At 36.7% G+C, this 21544-nt stretch overlaps 1 protein-coding gene across 1 annotated transcript in view; it reads right to left on the reverse strand.

The window, feature by feature from the left end:
- LOC100356485 (protocadherin-15) overlaps positions 1-21544 on the reverse strand; it is a 1660811-nt gene that overhangs the window by 107664 nt on the left and 1531603 nt on the right. Inside the window, 1 exon segment of the mRNA XM_070057681.1 lies at positions 459-586. Within this exon segment, the coding sequence (XP_069913782.1) occupies positions 459-586 (128 nt within the window).

Here is a 21544-nt window from a genome sequence, read left to right on the forward strand (position 1 = left end):
ACCTGGCTCCTGGCTCCTGCCATCAGATCAGCGCGGTGCGCCGGCCGCAGCGCGCCGGCCTCGGCGGCCATTGGAGGGTGAACCAATGGCAAAGGAAGACCTTCCTCTCTGTCTCTCTCTCTCACTGTCCACTCTGCCTGTCAAAAAAAAAAAAAAAAAAAATTTAGGGTTTGAATACATGTATAAGGTGGGGAGTCAAATCATGCAAAAAATATACCAATACTTTATTCAGTATAAAACATATGTAATTTGTTCTCGTGTTTGTAGTAAAAATAATGCACAAGTTGCTTCATATTCGCCTCATATAATTAATTCATTTTTAGTCTATATAAATATACTCATATGTCTCCATTTGGGGCATTTTAAATAAAATACAAACTACATTACTATAATTTCTCTATAAAACTTGAGCTCTTTGCTTTTACTTTAATTCAGTATCTTAATACATTTTCTCATACCTTCACTCTAAGCACAGAAGCAAACATTCTTGCGTCTTCAGATACACCTCCAATGTAGAATTTCTTCTGAAACACTGGAGGATGATCATTTTCATCCTGAATCTCAATGTAGACTTTAGCTGTATTGCCTGGAACATAAAAATTTTTTTTCATTAGTTATTGTTCGTTGAAAAAATGTACCAGGCATACCTGCAGTGCCGGCACCCCGGGTTCTAGTCCCAGTCGGGGCGCTGGATTCTGTCCCAGTTGCTTCTCTTCCAGTCCAGCTCTCTGCTGTGGCCCAGGAAGGCAGTGGAGGATGACCCAAGTGCTTGTGCCCTGCACCTGCATGGGAGACCAGGAGGAAGCACCTGGCTCCTGGCTTCAGATCAGCGCAGCATGCCGGCTGCAAAGTGCTGGCCAGCCGGCCGTAGCGTCCACTTTGGGGGTGAACCAATGGAAGGAAGACCTTTCCCTCTGTCTCTCTCTCTCACTGTCTAACTCTACCTGTCAAAAAACAAATGTACCAGGCAACAAACATTAAGCTTAATGACTGAGATGCCCGTGAGTTGTATCAGTTTCTGAGTTGGAGTCCCACTGTCATTTCCAGCTTCTGGCTAATGTAGATCATGGGAGACAGGAGGTGAAGGTGAAGATGAAGATAATTGAGTTCCTGACACTCATCTAAAAGACCCTACTGATGTCTGTGCTCCTGGCTTTGGCCTGGCTCAGCACTGCAAGTTGTGGGCATTGTGAGTCATCTAGAAGGGAGCTCTTTCAGTCTGTCTGTATCCTGTCTCTCAAATCAAGTTTTTAAAAAACACTGGAATAATTACCATATTTGAAAATAACAAAGGAAATAACTTCATCAGAATGTCATTTCTAAATGGATATTTAATACCCCAAAACTCATAAAACACTGATAATGGTGCTTCTGGTGTAATAATGCTACTCAGTGCTATTTCTTTTTTTTTAAATTATAGTCTTGGTAATTGATTTTATTCATTTTAATAGGTACTAAAGAATTGTGTTCTGTTAATTTAAATGAAACAGCTCCAGTCTAAGTCATAAACATTTCATACACATTATTAATTACACAAAAAGGAAACAAATAGTTGGGTATTAACTCCTTATGAAATAATAGAAACTGACATAAACTAAAAAGCACTTTTCTCATCTTTATATCTAAAACAATAAATTGTTTTCTCTTAACAAACTGTAATATTTTTGTTTTGATACTAAATGTAAGCAATGACAGTATAACACTGCTTCTGCAAAGGAAAATGAGTTTTATCATGCATTAGGGTCATCAATATTACTGGTTAACATTTCTTGAAAAAATGCATTATACCTGGAGAAATATTAATCATATCACTCACAAATGCAGCATTTTAACTTTTAAATTACATTAAATATACAAAATACATTTCATCATCAAATGTTAAATATCCTTCCCCAAATTATAACTTTAATGAGAAATATGGCACTTGTCACTAATCCAAGAATAATCCTTGTCAAAGAATCTGATACACATATTTATATAATTTACAACCAGATTGCACAGGAAATAAGTGATTATTAATTATGCAAAAAGTAGATTCAAATAAGTATTCCAAGGCATTACTGAAGTAAACTTTTCTGATGCATTTCAACTATGATCAAATACAGGCACACACAACTAATCTCTAAGCTATTTTTCAGGGACTCTTATTTTGGCATTTTACTCTTGTTTCCATGGTTTCTCTCAAACTTATAATAATTCATACTAGCTAGTAACATAAGAGTTAATCATACGTTACAAGATGTCTTTGTTGATTAAATAAATCAGAGATCAACTTTCCTCATCTTAGTAAGAATTCAGATCCAGGCTTTGTGCTTGCCCTGGGAAGGGTCAGAGAAAAGAAAGTTCACTTCAATGTGCTGCCCCTGCCTTGCTGCTACGGCTTTGCTTTCCCTCTTAATTTTCTCTTTCCTACTACAGTTGGAGGAGCTGGAATCCAGAGGGAAAATACACAAGGTCCACAGAGACAGATGCTTGCAAGGAAGTGGAGCCATGACAGATGACGCTTCCCTATCCTTCAGCGCCAGGGCTCTGGCTTGTAACCCAACCATCACTAACCAAAATTCTTTCAAAATAAACCCATTTTTACCTTACCAGCAGATAATGTTTGCCACTGTAATCAAAAGCACTAACAACTCTACATTTAGTGTTTTTCTAAAAAAGAGAAATCCTAAACTAGACATACTTTCTAATCATTTATTTTCTCCTTTAGTCAGAAATATAGGAACTCCGTCTTCTGTTCTTTTCAGATCTCTAAGAATGAAAGAAGTCTCAGAAAATATACTGCTTAATGATGTCATCCTTTTTCTTTAAAAGGGGTGAGACATTTAAAATGTAGTACAACTTGCCAAGAGGAACAACCCAGCACTGTCTTCGTTCTTACCTCCCAACCCTAACTTCATATCAGTTTGGTCATTACATCCTTTATTTCTCTCTCACTGTCAAGCATATATTTATTTGAAGAGAAGGAGGGAAAGAATAAGAGAGGTTGGAAAAGAGAGAGAGAGCTCTGCCAGCTATTGATTTAGTCCCCCCAAAACTCTCAAAAGCCAGGGCTTGGCCAGGAAAAATATCAGGAGATGAAAAATCAATCCTCAGCTTCCATGTGAATGGCAGGAACCCAGCTACTTGCGACATCAAAGCAATTCCCACAGTCTGCATTAGTATGGAGCTGAAGTCAGCAGGTGGAACTGGATATGGAACCAAAGCACTTTGACATGGGATGCAGGCATCTTAACCAGTAGGACAAAGGTCCACCCCTAGTGTTTAATTTTACCTACAGTCCTTACCACTATCTTAGACAACTGCAGTAGAATGTTTCTATCTTACTCTCCATAAATAATGATATGTTCCATATCCTGTTCTATATCACATTTTTATTAAGCAAAGATATAAACAAATATAAAAACCAATGAATCATTTTTAATGCTTTGCTTACGCTCTTGATAATTTCAACATAGTCAATCCCTTAGAATAACAAGTTTCAAAGTTTCATGAGCTCACAGTATACCACAAGAAATTTATTTTGCTTGTTTTGAATTTACTTATTTCCACTCTAAGAGATGCTCTTCAGTTGCCTAGTGTCAGGTTTGGTCAGAAAAATGCGAGAAAGCTTTAATACAATGCCTAATGTAGAGGATAAGGGATAAGAGAGAAAGGGCCTGAGAGAGGTGGAAAGTGTGGAACAATGGCTGGACCACTTCCTTCCAGCGGTAGTCTCATTTCTTTGGCCATCCATACCACTCTTCTTTGCTTACTTTTAATTTATAAGGAAAATACTAAGAAGAAGAGAATTAGAGCTCAAATTTTAAAAGATGATTCTATGCCACTAAAAATAATTTAGAAGTACTTCAGTAGTGTGCAGCACCTATGAGCCAGGCTGGTCAGCTCCAGCAGGTGGCCACTGTAGTGAAGTTTTTTCAATTAACAACTAGAGTAGTGGGAAATGTAGATGCTTCCCCAACATCCTTTTTGGGGGTATTTGGCTTAATTATTTTTTTCTGTTTTTCTATTTCTTTTTCATTTTGAACAATATGTGGGTTACAGGAAGTATTTCTATTTGCTAACCTGTGCTTGAGTTCCACATGCCTTCAACTAAACTTTAGCACAATGAACTTTTTTTTTTTACTTTAAAAGAAAAAAATGAATATTTTAAAGCTGAAAATTATGTCCAAAGATGCACTGATTTCACATTGCACAACTTTTTTTTTGTTTATTATCAATAAGAAATCATTTCAATCCTGTATAAACAGTGGAAGGTAGAATTTATAGCATAGTAATAGATATTGATTTCTTTCCACTCATAACCCCTACTAATCTGGTAACACGTTCTGTGTTATTTTATAATTCAACAGTGATAATACAAATTACATCATCTTCTAAATGCTCACCAATAATTTGTTCTTGTGTTTTTCTAATGAAATAAGCTACAGAATATTCTGGTTAATACTTAAAATAAGAATGTAGTAGGCACAGTGTATTTAACCTTTAAATCATCAACTATGCAATTAAATTAAATAATGCTTTAAACGTTCATTATAATTACTAGCTCAGTGCACAATAATAGAAAAGTTACTCTGTTTTAACCTATGAGCAAAATTTCAATTATGTCATATCTTAAGATTATTATAATAACTCAATGAAGTTCATCTTTAAAAACTGTATTTTAATGCCAAGGAAATCTACATTAGAATAAGCTTTTATGAGTTTATTGGTCTTTCGTTTTATTAGTTCATTAAATTTTGCCATCTCAAGAATCTATGGAGAGGTAAAAATACATATAATATTCACTTATTTTGTTCTAATTCCATTCAATAAATTGAATTCCAATAAGCTGGAATTTTTTTTGTGCTATTAAGGTGAATCTACATCATCTATAAACTTAATAAAACATATAAATTTCTTGGTCGATACAACCTACAATCACTTAGCTGTGAAAATGCTCATTGATACAGTACTGTCAGACATTATGTAATGCTGAATTATATATCATTTCAGTGTCATCTGAAAAATCAGAGCTCTTCATACTTTTTATATTGTCAAATGGTTGGAATAATTCATCAGTTTAGTGATGTCTAACATAAAAATGTATATCGGGGTGTGTGCTTGGTCATGCTGTGTGTCAGAGTGTGAAAGTTTGAATCCTGGCTCTGCTCCCAATTCCAACTTCCTGTTAATGTGCTCCTGGGTGGCAGCAGCTGAGGGATGGCTAAGGTAGTTGGGTTCCTGCTCCTTTGTTAGGCCTTGACCAGTCCTAACTGGTGCCGATATTTGGAGAATGAACCAGAATATGGGAGGTTGGTTTCTATCTATGTCTCTGTCTTTGTTCACCTCCAACCTACCTTTCAAATAAATGAAATAAATTAAAGTTTATTTCATAAAACAAAATGTACATCAATTTAGAAGTATCTGCCATTGTGCATTAACCCAATGACAAATAATCCTACCCAGACTTTGAAGTCACCTGAAAGAAAAGTTATTCAATTCCCTAGTGTCATCAAACATTTGTGAATTTTAAGTTAAGGATATTTGATCTTAGAGATATTACTGGGTATATAACACAAGATTCCAGAATACCTAACAGCCACATATAAACTCAAAGATATTTCTTAGATTTTAATAAAGTATTTATGCATATTTAAAAAATGTTGACAGCATTTAGTGCCTTTCACCAAAAAGAAGCAACTATAATGTAATTTATAAATTATCATGCATCATGACTTTTCAAATTCATGTTTGCCTTCTTTTTAATTAGGCAGGTCTTTTTATAATAATCAAAATCAAATGGTTAAAAAATGTTATTTTCAAGTTTGTGAAGATTTTAGAAATGATTTTCTTTTCCATAGTGGAAAACAGACTAGCACCTTATTCAACCTTTTTCTTCTTCCTGATAACTTTAGACAGATGACAGGTATCCCTCCTTTGAACTCCACACCACATTAATATTTCTCTTTCTAAGTGAACTTTTCACTGCCTTCCTTACGTTGCATTTAATCATAAGCATGATTTTAATTCCTATCACTTTCCAAATGCTTGCAGATGAGAACTGAACCTTGTACATCTATTAGTGTTATAATCTCTTAGTTTGTTGGTAATTGTTTCTATGTCTATTTTTTTTTCCTGTCAGATAACTATTCTACCAACTTTTCTTGTAATCCTTCGTGAAAAAAAAAATTGACCTTGGTTTAATTGGTCAGATTTCATTTTGTTTCATTAAATGGTAGTTTCTGGAAACTGAGACAGAAAACTCTCAGAAGGAGAAGAGGGAGTTCACTGAAGTCTGAAGAACTGTTTGGGTATCAAAAAAGACTCACAAAGTTGCAGAATCTTGGCAGCAAGGGTCACTAATTTTCTAGTAGGTAACCCAGAAAATACCTCAGCAAACACTGTCGTTTTCTGCTTTTATTACCCTAGCTTCATCTTCTTCTTTTTAAACTACAAGCTTAAGAATCATATCTTAGGGACACAGCACATGATTTTCCTGGTTTGAGTGCCATTGTTTGTCCTTTGTGTACAAAAGTCACCACATAATCACAATCTGCTTAAGAAGCCATCGGGAAAATTCTAGAGAAAATGTGCTGTATACAATCAAAAATTAAAATAAATGGTGGCTAGTATTAAAAAAAAAAGGCGAAAGATAAGTGTATGCCTATAACTATATCCCCAGAGAAACCTTCGTTGATTTGTTTTAAAATTCATTAGCATGTAATATACATGACACCACTGATTTTCTTGGCTCACAATTTTTCTGAGGAATAAAACATGGTCTTACATCAACTTTGAGTTTTCAGTATTTCAATGAAAAATCTTACAAGCAAGTCTGATTAAATTCCTTTAAAGGAGTCTCTTTTTTATCTTCTTGGAAAATTGTAAAATCTTTTTTCTTCTCTATATTTTAGGCTTCATTTAAGGTAGATATTAAATACATAACAAAAAGGGGGAAAAAAAGCCTCCAACAACAACAAAAAAGTCATCGTAAAGCTCTGTGGATAAAACAGGGAGGAACATCTGTGAGAGGAATGACATGAGTGCCTGAGATCCGGTTAGTCTCCGCCCGCGTGGCTTCTGATGGGGTTACAAATTCCAAGTACTGAAAGCAGAACCGCAAGGAGCTCACAAGCCGGGTGGAAGGCTGCCTTCAGAAGTGTTCTAGTTTAGAGACAATGGGCTTTTTCTACCTGCTCTGGGATACTGTGCTTGATGTTCTTTCCTTTATTTGTATTCATTCCCCTAAATTTATAAAGACAATCTTGTATTTGAGCAATTCTTTTGAGTCAATGAGCCAAGAAGCTCCTGCAATGGCATATGAGGTGGAGGAAATGTGAGATACTTTTTTTTTTTTTGACAGGCAGAGTGGACAGTGAGAGAGACAGAAAGATCTTCCTTTGCCGTTGGTTCACCCTCCAATGGCCGCCACAGTGCACCGCGCTGATCCGATGGCAGGAGCCAGGTGCTTCTCCTGGTCTCCCATGGGGTGCAGGGCCCAAGTACTTGGGCCATCCTCCACTGCACTCCCTGGCCACAGCAGAGAGCTGGCCTGGAAGAGGGGCAACCGGGACAGAATCCGGCACCCCGACCGGGACTAGAACCTGGTGTGCCGGCGCCGCAAGGCGGAGGATTAGCCTAGTGAGCCGCGTTGCCGGCCGAGATACTTTCTTGATGTTTGTTAAAGACAGGAAAAGATAATAAGACTTCGAAGTCCTCAAATTCAGCAAAAGAAGATTCAGGTCAGACAATTTTTGTGTACTTCTGTTCAATTTAGACATTCTAAACAATATAAGGAATTCAGAAGAGTAAGGGAAACTCAAAATACCATTCACTTTAACTGTGCTCTATGTTTTATCAGATCAATTTTAGTCTGGAATTTTTTTCCCTTGCTTTACTTTCACAATCAATATTAGTTTTCTCTTCTTAGAGAGAGCCTATTAATCTCAAGATGAATCTATTCTGGCTACATGACAAATCTAGTACTTATGTTGCACTGGGTTCTCAAAAAGAAAAAAAAAAAAAACTAGAAGGGGAGTAAAGGGGACAAAAAGGGGGAGAAATAACTTACTGAATAAGAGCAAAGGAATTCAAACAGAGTACTCAAACATGATCAAGTTTGACCACCTGCAGACTAATTTGGTGGCCACAACTATGGCAGCTTAAGAGGGTGAAAATGCTACTAGAATTCATGGGTTGGGGCCAGGGGTGCTGAGAAACATCCTGTTATGAACAGGGCAGCTCCCTGCAACAAAAAGTTATTCAGTCCAAAATGTCAATAGTGATGAGGCTGAGAAGCCCTATGTTAAACAGAGAAAGTAATTAGATGACTTATGAAAAAAGGGAAAGTCTGTAACTTCCCCTGCTGTAGTCATCTGCATGCACCTGATTTTAATCTGTAACTGTTTGATGACACACCAGTCACCCCCTTTTCAACTGTGTCCCTTAAAGTCAATAGCTGGATTCAATTCGCATCCACTTCTACCACTGCCTGAGGCCTCTGTTGCAGACACTCCTCCTGTCTGAAACTCTGATAGCTTCAAACACATTTCTAGCTACAGCTGGCAGGCAAAATAAATGTTTACTGATATATTTACAAATACAGGAGCTTAGTCTGATTAAAAAGGATATACTAGTTGAGATTGTAAAACCTCGAACGAAAATAAGGATTCTGCTGTTCTAATGGTTATGTGTCCTTTGCGGCTTAGTGCATTAAATGTTTCTTTGAAAATTACATTAGTGTAATGATATAAATGATTTACAGATTTTCAGAATTCTCTCAATACCAGACTAAAATTTGCTGATACTAAGAGAATAAAGTCTATCCCTCATTAAACAGAAACATACTTTTCTAAAGCTGTTGTTCTTTTAAGATTTTTTTTCCATGTGTTTTACTGACTAATTCCAGGAGCACTGTGACTTCCACATAGCAGGTGTTTAATAAATTTTGAATTACACGGTAATTGCTACCACTCCCATACCCCTAGGTATCCACTAGAATAATAAAATGAATCATTCTACTTATATTGTACTCTCACAAATTAAACAAGATAATAGATTTTAAGCACTTAAAATTATAAAAACAAACATTTACATGTTTTCATGACTAAGGGCAACTCTCTTAAAGATAACATATTTTAAAAATCTATTATTAGGATAAACTGAAACCATTTCACAATTCAACAGTCTACTTGGTATTGATACTAATGTTAATTTCTTCTGTGCTCCTGGGTCACAGGTCTTATGAATGAGTATACACACAACGTAATGTTTAAGAATAAAAGGATTCCCTGAGAAAGCACTCAGTCTGACATTACTAGGACATTTATTTTAATTATCCAATAAAAAGTATAGAAGAATTTGAATGAAAAGAAGACGTATGGGGAAGTATTTGATACTATATTAATTATATGAAAAAGCAGGAATATGATATACTGACAAACTGGAAGATAAATTACTAAGTTATTAGGATGAGAAAGCAGTTCCTATTTCTTAGCATTTGCCATATATTGATTATACTTAGTTGTTTATATGCACTGTTTATTTTCTGTAGCTACACAGCAAGAGCGATTGAATCTTTTGAGGTTCATTCTGCTAGTTTTCTAATTTAGCTTTGAGGTTGATTTAATTACCCTTTGCATGATTTTAATTGCTTGTATCTAAAACATACATTCTGTGTATGTGTTTCACTCAAAGGTTAATAACTAAATTAAGGAAATAACTCCGTGTAACTACTGGCTACAAAAGCTGACATTCAGGTTACTGCAATAAATAATACTTCATTCTTGTCTAAATCTATCAATGAAGAAAATGACAACATGGTCAATTTTACTACTATGGTGATGATAGCACAATCAGAAAAAAATAGTCTAAACATTAAAGTCTGGTGTAGTCTCCACATAAAAAATTTTTTTCCAACTTGGGAAATTTTAAGAACTGAATTTCTCTGTAAATATCAACCATCAGATTAGTAATGATGCAATACTGTTTCTTTTCATTGATACTGCCAGCATTGTGATATTCTTGTGAAATCCAAGTGGTCTATTTAGAAACTTTGCATGGCATTGGGGTTGACCTTAAGCTCAGTCTGCTTCCATTCAAACAGCACTATTTAAAACCATTTTGAGTTATCAAATACCAGCTCTTTCAACAAAAAAGGTTAACAAGAGCCAATAAGGATCAACAAAAGTGCTCTGAACATGTAAGTTTAAGCTTACAACCCTTGTCTGCACTCCTGTGGTCTTTCCACTTTCTACCTGATGAATTCTTTAGTTAGTGGAGGATTAAACATATGATTGTAAAGAAAATGGAAAGTATATTATCGCAAAAATTAAAAGAAAAACAAAAGAAAGGAAGAAAAGGGGGAAGGAAGTATTATTATGTTCTTAATATTGTATCTATGAAATCTGTTCTCTTTATATTAATAAAAAATAAGCTAAAAAAGAAGTACAATTTTTGGAGCAACAGACAATGTTAAATGCAAATAATGCCAGATGTATGCTGAATTATATTATACAGGTTACTAACTCTTTGTAATCTAGAGTTGTTTATTCATAACATAATGGTGATCATACATAACAAACTAGAAAATGAGAAAATGTACATAAAGCATTAAATACATGGATTTACTATTTCATAAATGTCTCTGAGTTCCTTACTCTCAGAATAGGAGGAAAATATTAGTAATATCATCATTATCATTATCAGAAAGAAAAAGGACAGCAATAGCATGGAGGTAGAATCTTTTCTAGCACTGCATTATAAAAAAGTTCACATGATTACATGAAACATATCAAATAACATACTGGAAAATACCTATTTTTTTTTTTACTGCAAATAGAGTGATAAAAATAAAATGCTATTGGAAAATAATACAGCTATTACATCTCATTAAATTTCCATACTTTTGTTTATGTGGCAAGACTACAAAAGGTATACAAAACTCATTTTTGAAAGTAAGTCTTTGAGAAAAACAGACTGTATGCAATATTTGATATGAGAACCTTCTGCTGATGTTACAAGCCTTAGAAGAATAATTTTGTCCTAAATTTCAGAATGATAGCTGGGAAAATTATCTCTGAATTATATGACATAAAATAAAAGCATATTTTAAGCCCAAACAATGTTTTGTTTTAAAACAGTGATTGACAAATTTGGTAAAACAGATAAGCAAATTATAAATAAACCAAGCAATTAAAAGATAGTGTCTTCAAAATAAAGTTTAATATGTACTTTAAAATATACATTGAGTAAAGTTAATATTCTCACATAGGCAGTCTTGAATTGTCTAACCATAGACATAGATACAGACACGCACAATCAGAAAATAACACTATGTTATTACTTCTTGAGACTATAAAGTGTCTAAAAAATTAGAGAAGGGTACATGGAGAAGTTAAGAGAAATATGGTTTGTCATATTTTGTAGAAGGGATGGAAGGTAGATTACACTTTTTAAAAAATAGTTTTTGTGTATTATTCCCTGTACTAACTGCTTAATTTACAAAATCTCCCTAAATCATTCAACAAACCCATGAAATATATATTGTCTTTTTCGATTTTCAGAGAAAGACACAGATTCCAAGAGGTTAAGTAGCTGGTCAATAGTTCTGTGTAAGAGCCAGGCATAGTAAATATTCATACACTGCTCTCTTTCCCTTTAACAAAAAAAAAAAAAAAAGTCCTGGAATAAAATAAAATTATTCATTAGGCATCAAAGGAGATTTTTCTACAACTCCAAGAATACAAGAAACCAAAGAGTAGTCATGATTAAGATTGTTGAATAAAAGAATAGGCCTATTTCAAATAGTAGACTATTTCAATATACAAAATTCCAGGAAAATATTTATGAACTAGGAAATTTTAAGGTCGTTTCAAAATGACATTTAGGAAAACCAACATCCTATTATAATTTTTACTAATTTATTTATATTTGAAAAGCAATGAAAGAGAGAGACAGAGAAAGAGAGAGAGAGAGATCTTACAACAAAGAATTTACTTCCCACATGGCCACAGCACCAAGGGCTGTGCCAGGCTGAATACTCAAGCCAGTATTCCATGTGAGGGGCAGGTGCACAAGTATTAGAGCCATCACCTGCTGCTCCATGCAGTGCTCATTAGCAGGAAGCTGGAAGCAGGGCTAAGTCAGGATGTGAACTTAGGCATTCCCACAAGGGATGTGGATATCCCAAGTGGAATCTTAACAATTGTGCCAAATACTTGCCCCCCAGATTCTGATACAATACAAGCATGGAAGCTTACATAGTTTTCTATAATGCACAGGTTTATCTTTTATTGCTCTTTACTTTGTGGGGCTTCACAGATGTTATGTTTTTTACAAGTTTGGTGACAGTCCTCCATGGGTCAATCAGGCGACACCATTTTTCTAACACAATATAACAGCACAACTGTTTACAATAGGTTTACTAAACATTTTAATCCCACTGTTAAGACGTGTTGCTCAGAAAATCTATATGTATTCCATTCAAAACATTACTGCTCATTTATACTGTAACTGGTCACCCAAGAGCTCTGATAGGAATATGTACTGTATATATGCAGATGAATATCAGTTCATGCTTGATATCACAATATCAGCTCTGTAGATGATGGATCAAGGAATCATTCTGACTTTCAAGTTTTATTATCTGATAAATATATTTTCTAAAACTATAGATGCTATGATATGTAATTACTGTGAAATATGGCAGAGAACACTGAAAATTTCTGAAAAAAATTCACTATTCTATATGCCATTAAGAATATTTGTGATTCCAACAGAGAAAAATATCAATAGGAACTCGGAAGACATTGATTCCAAAGCTCCTTGATGTTTTTGAGGGATTGGAGACTTCAGTGGAGGAAGTAATTGCAACTGTGTGGAAATAGCAAGAGAATTAATTAGAAGCTTATAAAATTACACATTTTATATCTCCATATTGGAAAAAAAATTGCTCTCATCATCTCATTAAGTAAACTGAAAACAGTATGGTAGGATGGGCATTTAGTGTAGTGGTTAAGGTGCCCACAACCCACATCAGGGTATCTGAGACTGATACCTCGCTCTGGTTCCTGCTTCCAGCTTCCTGCTAATACAGATTTTGGGAGCCAGTAAGGATGTCTCAGGTTCTCAGGTAACTGAGCTTTGCTTCCAACACGGGACACCTGAATTGCATTCTTAGCTTCCAACTTTGGTTCTGCCCCAGTTCCAGCCATAGCGGACTTTTCAGGGACTTTACTAGCAGATGAGAATTTTCTCTCGCTTTCTCTGTTCTGCTTCTCTCACTGCCTTTCTTTCTCTCTCTGTATGTAGTAGATACAAAATAAGAAATAAGAAGTAGATACAAATTAAGAAATTTCATTCCCGGGGCTGGCACTGTAGCTTAGCAGGTAAAGCCACTGCCTGAATGCTGGCATCCCTTATAGATGCTGGTTCAAGTCCTGGCTGCTCTGCTTCCAATCCAGCTCTCTGCTATGGCCTGGGAAAGCAGTAGAAGATGGCCCAAGACCTGGGGCCCCTGCACCCATGTGGGAGAACCAGAAGAAAAATCTCCTGGCTTCTTGCTTCAGATTGGCCCAACTCTGGCTGTCGCTGCAGTCATTTGGGGAATGAACCAGCAGGTGGAAGAACCCCCCCCCCCTTTCTGTCTATCTGCCTCTGCCTCTCTGTAACTCTGACTTTCAAATAAATAAACCTTGAAAAACAACAACAAAAAATTCATTCCCATTTACTTGAGTACTTTTTGATTGACCTTGAACAAGGTAGAATAGAGGAGTTTGCTGTCTCAATTAGAGATCACACATTAACAAGAGGTTATTTGATGATTAAGTGTCATGTGGAAGTTGGTGATTCCAAGATGAACAAATTCTTATCACAGACAAAATTGGAGCTGGGAAACAAAGAAGGGAGAAGGCTGTGTCCACCCCTCTGAGGTAAGTACCCTTCCAAAAACACTTTCTAAAACCCTACCAGAAACTCCTTCACATTCTGCACAAGGGATGCTGAAATGCTTAACACATATGCACAGGATTCTGCAACAAAGTATCTTTTCAATTAAGACTGTAGTAATTTGGTGCTAGGAACAGGATACTTGCCCAGGATCTCCATAAATTAGCTGAGACTATCTACCACCACCTTAGGTCTGTCAGTGCATTTGGTATACTACTAGCTTACATACCTTTCTCCCTTTTCTGTCTTTAAAACCTTGCTCCTGGGAGAAGACATTCAGTCAACCAGCTGAGACACTATTTGGATGCTCACATCCTGTATCAGTCCCAGCTCTGGTTCCTGCCTCCAGCTTCCCGCTAATACAGACTGGTGAAGCCATCAGTTATGGCTCAAGTTATAGGGCTCCTGCCACCCACGTGGTAGACCTGGAGTTCCCAATTCAATTTAGCCTGGCCTAATCCCAATCTTTATAGGCATTCAGGGCTGAACAAGCAGATAGGAGCTGTTTCTGTTTGTATGTTTCTATCTGTCACTTTTCCTCTTAAGAAAATACACTTTCAGATTTCACCCCCTCCCTAATTTACAATAAAATTTTGCTTGCTTGCTCATATGGAAAAGATATTTCCCCAGGGATATGTGATTTACTTGTGAAGATTTAACCATGAAGCAATGACTAAAGAGAAGTGACTATGCAAAATATAATTTATTCCTTAACCATGTATCTTCATTTACTACTCAATTAGAATAAGTATATTAAATAATTAGATTTTTGCAGAAATTTTAGGAACAGCAGGTAAAGTAACTTAACTACAATTAAGTAGGTAGCACAATTTTTTATTTTTTTATTTTTTGACAGGCAGAGTGGACAGTGAGAGAGAGACAGAGAGAAAGGTCTTCCTTTGCCGTTGGTTCACCCTCCAATGGCCGCTGCGGCTGGCGCGCTGCAGCCAGCGCACCGCGCTGATCCAATGGCAGAAGCCAGGTACTTATCCTGGTTTCCCATGGGGTGCAGGGCCCAAGGACTTGAGCCATCCTCCACTGCACTTCCCTGGCCACAGCAGAGAGCTGGCCTGGAAGAGGGGCAACCAGGACAGAATCCAGAGCCCCGACCGGGACTAGAACCTGATGTGCCGGCGCCGCAAGGCGGAGGATTAGCCTAGTGAGCCTGAGCCGCAGTGCCGGCCGGTAGTACAATTAATATGATGAATTTAGCTCTTGGAAAGAAAGTACTGAATGCATACCTATCAAAAAGAGATTTGTAATGTTTATAATATGTCATTAAATCAAAGCATTATCTTTAATTTTCTAATTAATCTTTTTTAAACAAAAGAGATTTATTCATTTATTTGAAAGGAAGAGTAATAGACAGATTAAGGGAAAGAAGAAGGTAAATCTTCCATTTGCTGGTTTGGCTACAATGACTAGGGATGGGCCAGGCAGTGCCAGGGTCCTGGAATTCCATCCCGTTCTCTCTCATGATTATCAGAGGCCCACGTACTTGGGTCATCTTTCAATGCTTTCCCAAGCACATTAGCAGGGAGCTGGATCAGAAGCTGAGCAGTCGGGAGTTAAACTAGCACTCATATGGAAAGCCAGTATTGCAGGCAATGGCTTTATGCACTGTGCCACCATGAAACCCCTCTACTGAACATCTGAAAAAGAAATAAATAATGTATGAGGGGCTGGCACTGTGGCATAGCAGGTAAGGCTGCCACTTGCAGTGCCACCATCCCATATTGGCGCAGGTTAGAGTCCCAGCTGCTCCACTTCTAGTCCAGCTCTCTGCTATGGCCTGGGGAAGCAGTAGAAGATGGCCCAAGTGCTTGGACCCCTGCACCCATGTGGGAGACCAGAAGAAGCTCCTGGCTCCTGGCTTTGGATCAGCGATGCTTTGGCCATTGCGGCCATCTTGGGAGTGAACCAGCGGATGGGAGATCTCTCTCTGCCTCTGCCTCTCTGCAACTCTGCCTTTCAAATAAATAAATGTTTGTAAAAAAATAATGTATGAAGGAGCATAACTTTGTGAACTTCTAAAAATTCAGGTATTTACATTTTGAACACCATTTGTACTACAAAGGAAATTAAACTGAGGGGCCAGCACTGTAGCATAGTGGGTAAAGCCACCACTTGCAGTGCTAGCATCCCACATGGGCGCCAGTTCGAGTCCTGACTGTTCCACTTCTGACTCAGTTCTGTGCTATGGCCTGAGAAAGCAGTGGAAGATGGCCCAAGTCCTTGGGCCCCTGCACCCATGTGAGAGACCTGGAAGAAGCTCCTGGCTCCTGATCAGAGCCCCTCCAACCCTTGTAGCCATCTAGGGAGTGAACCAGCAGGTGGAAGACCTCCCTCCCTCTCTCTCTCTCTCTCTGCCTCTCCTTCTCTGTCTGTGTAACTCAGACTTTCAAATGAATAAATAAATCTTTAAAAAATTTGAAATGAATTAAATTAAGTTAAACTAACAGAAAATCGAAAACTCTAAAGCTTAAATAAGCTACTAAAAATCAGAGGTGGATATGGAAGTGATACCTGTCTGATTCCAATGTCAAAAGCATTAACTTTTGACTTTTTAATGCTTTTAATTAAAGCATTAAAATTATTATACTGAATTAGGTGTTTGGCACAATGGTTAAATCGCTGTTGAGATGTCCTTATCGCATATCAGAATGACTGGTTCAAGTCCCAGGTATACACAGCTTCCAATCCAACTTCCTGATAATGCACATTGTGAGAGGCAGCAGACGATGGCTCAAGTACTTAAGTCCCCGAACCCAGTGTGGGACACCCAAATGGAATTTCAGTATTGGCTTGTCTCAGCTCTGGTTGTTGTAGGCAACAGAGAAGTGACCAGCAAATGTAAGATCTCTCACTTTATCTGCATCTGTTTCTGTTTCTCTTTTTCTCTGCCTTTCAGGTGCAAATAAGTAAGAAAATTTAAGAAATGTTAAATTTTTTAACCATCTCCCTAAAGGGAACCTCTGGTGCTCGATTCTGATAATTTTGAAGACAAAAAGTTAATTGTGAAATATTTATGGATACAGTATTTTTAATTCTTTCTTTCCTGCATGTCCATTAAAGTTTAGAATTTATGGAATCTCATCTAATAAGGGTCATTGATAAATAAAATTGTACCACTGGAATGTCCAGAGTATTTAACCTTCTTGTGCATTTTAATGAAATATAAACAATCTCTATTAAAGCATTTTGATAGCAAGCATATGCTGTAAATAAATAACTGCCAATTCATTTTCAAAATAGAAAGTGCCAGCGTTTAAAATATTGATTTCCTTTAAATTGGTTGTCTGTAATTATTTTTAAGATGTTACATGGGGGACTAATTAGGTACAAGATATCGTGAGGAATGAAAACAGGAACAAGATTGATTAATTAAGTTTATAAAAGTTCCTGGGGACAAAAATGTATTAGATTTGGAAGAATTGAGTGATAGACTTGTACTCTGAGTAATGATTAAAAAGAGTGACAAGCTAAATTTATGTTTTTTCTCTCTGAATCATAAAATCATTTCTGCTTTTGAATTGATATAATGTATAAATTAAATTGAAATGTACAACTCATAAAACGTAAACATTAATAAATATGAAGATGTTTGAGGAAAAAAATTAAATTTTAAATTGGATCCACCATGTAGATACAACCAAGAAATCTTTTGCCTACTTAGTTTCCCTGTTTTACATACAGGTCATTTTTATTTATTTGTCACTAACTAGTCACTGTGAGGCATAATCAATTTCCATCAAATATATTTGCTTTTAAAAATATTTATTTTCCTTTAATTTGAAAGCCAGAGAGATGGGGAGAGACCAATGGGGGGAGGAAAGAATAATGGTGGTGGGGAGGGAGGGGGAGACAGAGGGAGATGGAGAGAGAGAGAGAGATTGATTTTTATTTACTGGTTCACTACCGAAATGCCTGCAACAACCCAGGTTGGGCTAGGCTAAAGACAGGATCCCAAAACCCAGTACAGCCCTCCAAGTGGATGGCAGAGACACAAATATTTGAACCATCATCTGCTGTACATCTTTCAGGGTACAGCATGGGAGCAGAAAAGCTGGGATTTGAAGCAGGTACTCCTATATGGGATGTGGACAGCCCAAGTGGCAACTCAACTGCTGAACCAAAATGCTTGGCCCTAAACAAATTTTCTCTAGTCATAAATTTTCTTGTGTATCTCCAACATAATGCTTTTGCCATTCTCTTCCTTTCTTGAAACACTTGCTTCCTTTGGTTACCAGGTCATCACTGTACTAATTGGATACGGTATTTCCCCCTCAATTACTAGATGGAAGAGCTACCCTCAAGTTTTCTCTCTTCTGTCTTGTGAGTACCAGAGGCACAAAGTTAGATGGCACCTGAGGCTCAATCCTTTTCCTCTTCTGACAGGTTGGGGAGCCATGTCTGTCCTGGGTCTGAGTTAGCTCAGTGTTCCAAGCACTTGTCCCTGCTTGAAGTATCTCAGCATCACTGGCTTCTCTGCTAAAAGACATCATTCCTTTGACCAGAAACTCCCCACTGTTGAATGGTGAGCACACTGTTCCCTACTCTTACTTCCATTTTCCATTTAAATCTAAGGAATAGTGACATTTTGTTTCCCTAGCTCTGAGTCTTTTTCTATACTGAGTTCAGATATGAGCAAATTGAGTTGTTTCCTTAATCAGTTCATAGGATATTTTTTTCTTTGGTATGTTTTTTGTCTGATTTTACCAAACAAACTTTATTTTACATTTTTACCATGTAAGGTTACTGTCATTTGGCATAGCAATCCCTTAAGTACTCAGTCGATATGCCATCTTTCAAAAACTCTATTTTCAGTCTTTGAAGTCCTATGGAAGTTCAGTTCCTTTATGCCAACAATTTTGTAGATGTAGTTCATGTCCCTTAGGATTGAAATGGAAATAAAAGCATCTTCAATCTATTATTTTCACTTCATGACCAATCATCAACTCCTATGAACTTTTATTTTTGTATTTCCTACAATGTCCCTACCACAGTGCCCCTACCTCATTGGCCCAATACTAGTTTCCCAATAGACTATTCCTTTTAGCACTTATTCTCTCTCGACAAGCTTTCCTATATGCACACCTAACTTTTCTCTTGTTACCGTTCTGCCTTAAAATAAGAGAGAAATAAAAATCTATAAATAGCTATTTTATACCAATATTTCAAATAGCTGTAAAGAAACTATCAGAAAAACACACAGTAAACATAGAATATATTCAGATTTCCAGGTTATATTTTTAGTTATGTTGATTTGATAGTTATGGAGAAAGAGTATATAAAAATGCACTTATTTTAACAGGTACTTTACAGAATTATCAGATAGTTGAAACATTATATTTTGAGAAATAGTGCTTTATGATCTTTCTTTGATTTATCTACTTTCAATTTGTTTTGCTTCATTAATTCTTTGTTGCCACTGTGGTACTTACAATCCAGTAAAGTCACCTTGAGAATTCTCTCCCCCAATTTTTCTCCTCTAATTTTCTCCTTTCATATTTCTCTGCCCTGACTCCACCTACCCTAAACAGAATGGCACCAGTTAAACAAAACTAGTTATTGCTTCAAGCAAAGTGTCCATTTGCCATCTCCTTCAAGGAACTACTTAGTCTACTAAAGCACTTTATTGTCTTTAGTCTCAAGTCACAGGTTTCTGATTCTCATCTACCAATTAGATACATACTTTCTTCATACTACCACTTTTTCAGATTTAAATATCAGAACTTTTGGCCGGTTCCATGGCTCAATAGGCTAATCCTCTGCCTGCGGCACTGGTACACGGGTTCTAGTCCGGTCGGGGCGCTGGATTCTGTCCTGGTTGCTTCTCTTCCAGTCCAGCTCTCTGCTATGGCCCGGGAATGCAGTGGAGGATGGTCCAAATCCTTGGGCCCTGCACCGGCATGGGATACCAGGAGAGGCACCTGGCTCCTGGCTTAGGATCAGCGCATTGTGCTGGCCGCAGCGCGCCAGCCGCAGTGGCCATTGGAGGGTGAACCAACGGCAAAGGAAGACCTTTCTCTCTGTCTCTCTCTCTCTCACTGTCCACTCTGCCTGTCAAAAAAATATATATATCAGAACTTTTCCACTTGAACATAAACTCCTTGAAGCCAAATGTTTTGTCTTGCAGATAATTATCTCCCTAGAAAAAAGTCTGCACTATAACTATTGATTAGTCAATATGTTATGTTAATTTGCCCATTTTTCATGGTTCCTGTGTTGTGAAAATAAAGAGGCCATATTACAGGCAAAAAGAATCAGATTATATGTTGTTTCAAGAATAAAAGGAGGTAGGGGCTGACATTGTGGCATCCCAAGTTAAGCCATCTTAGATGATATCGGCTTCCCAAATCTGAGTGCTGGCTTGAGACCTGTCTGCTCGGCTTCTGATCCAGCTTCCCGTTAATGTGCCTGAAAAGGCAGCAGGTAATGGTCTAATTGTTCTAAATGCTTTGGGCCCCTGCCATCCAGGTGGGAGACTTCAATAAAGTTCCTGACTCCTGGCTTCAACCTGGTCCAGAACTTGGCTATCATAGTCATTTGTGGAGTGAATCAGCAGATGGAAGATCTCTCTCCCCCTGCCATATTCTCTCTCTCTCTCTCTCTTTCTGTTTCTCTCTTTGATGCTTGCCTTTCAAATAATAAATAAATATCTAAAAGAAGGAGGTAGATTTCAATTATAATCTTAGAACTGTTAGTCTCTTTGAAAATTTGCATACATATGTCTGTGGATTATACATGGACACAAAACCACAAGTACTGATTTATTTTGTTCTTATACATGATTTAATGTGCCTATTAATGCAAATTACGTTATTATTCATAAAAATGAGTTTACATCATTCCTGCTAAATTACATATTAAATATTGTCCTGGTCTTCATGTCTCTTATATAAAGTTTCTTACTCTACATAATTGGATGAAGTACACTAACATTAGTCAAAATATAATAACAATTAGCAAAGGATCCACAAAGCTTTTACTAATTCATGTAATGTAATAAAATATAATAGATGATATCTCATTTCAGAATCAACAGGACACAGCTCTGATATCTCTTGCCATAGATATATTTATCATTTTTCTTGGAATAGACAAGATTCTGCTATTTGCCTATGCATCTAAAATGCTATTATAGCTTTAAATTATCAAATGTCTTTGCAAACATGCAATTTAGAATTCATATGAAAAATATATAACAATGATGTCCAGTCCATCTGTGAATGAATCAGTGGATGGATCATCTCTCTCAGTTTGTTTCTCTCTCCCTTTCAATTTCAAATAAATAAATATTTAAAAAAATTTAAAAGTTATATGTTTCAACTATGTATGTACATAAGATGCTGGAATGTTTAACAACTAAAGATCAAAAATAATATAATGTCTTCAAGTTTTAAAGCAATAACTTACTTATAGTGCCATAAAAACTGTGCCCAAATATTGAGAACACAAGTATAAGACATTAATAATACCTGTGGCTTCAGGACTGAAAAAGTAACATGTAACATGCTTACTACTATTACCAAAGTTATATGAGGAATACTTTTGTAAGTCAGTAAATCATGAGTAAAGAGTCATTAGTGTTATTTGTCACAGACCTTCTGTT

Source organism: Oryctolagus cuniculus, chromosome 15 (genome assembly GCF_964237555.1).
Source record: "Oryctolagus cuniculus chromosome 15, mOryCun1.1, whole genome shotgun sequence".
In the NCBI taxonomy this organism is placed as follows: domain Eukaryota; kingdom Metazoa; phylum Chordata; class Mammalia; order Lagomorpha; family Leporidae; genus Oryctolagus; species Oryctolagus cuniculus.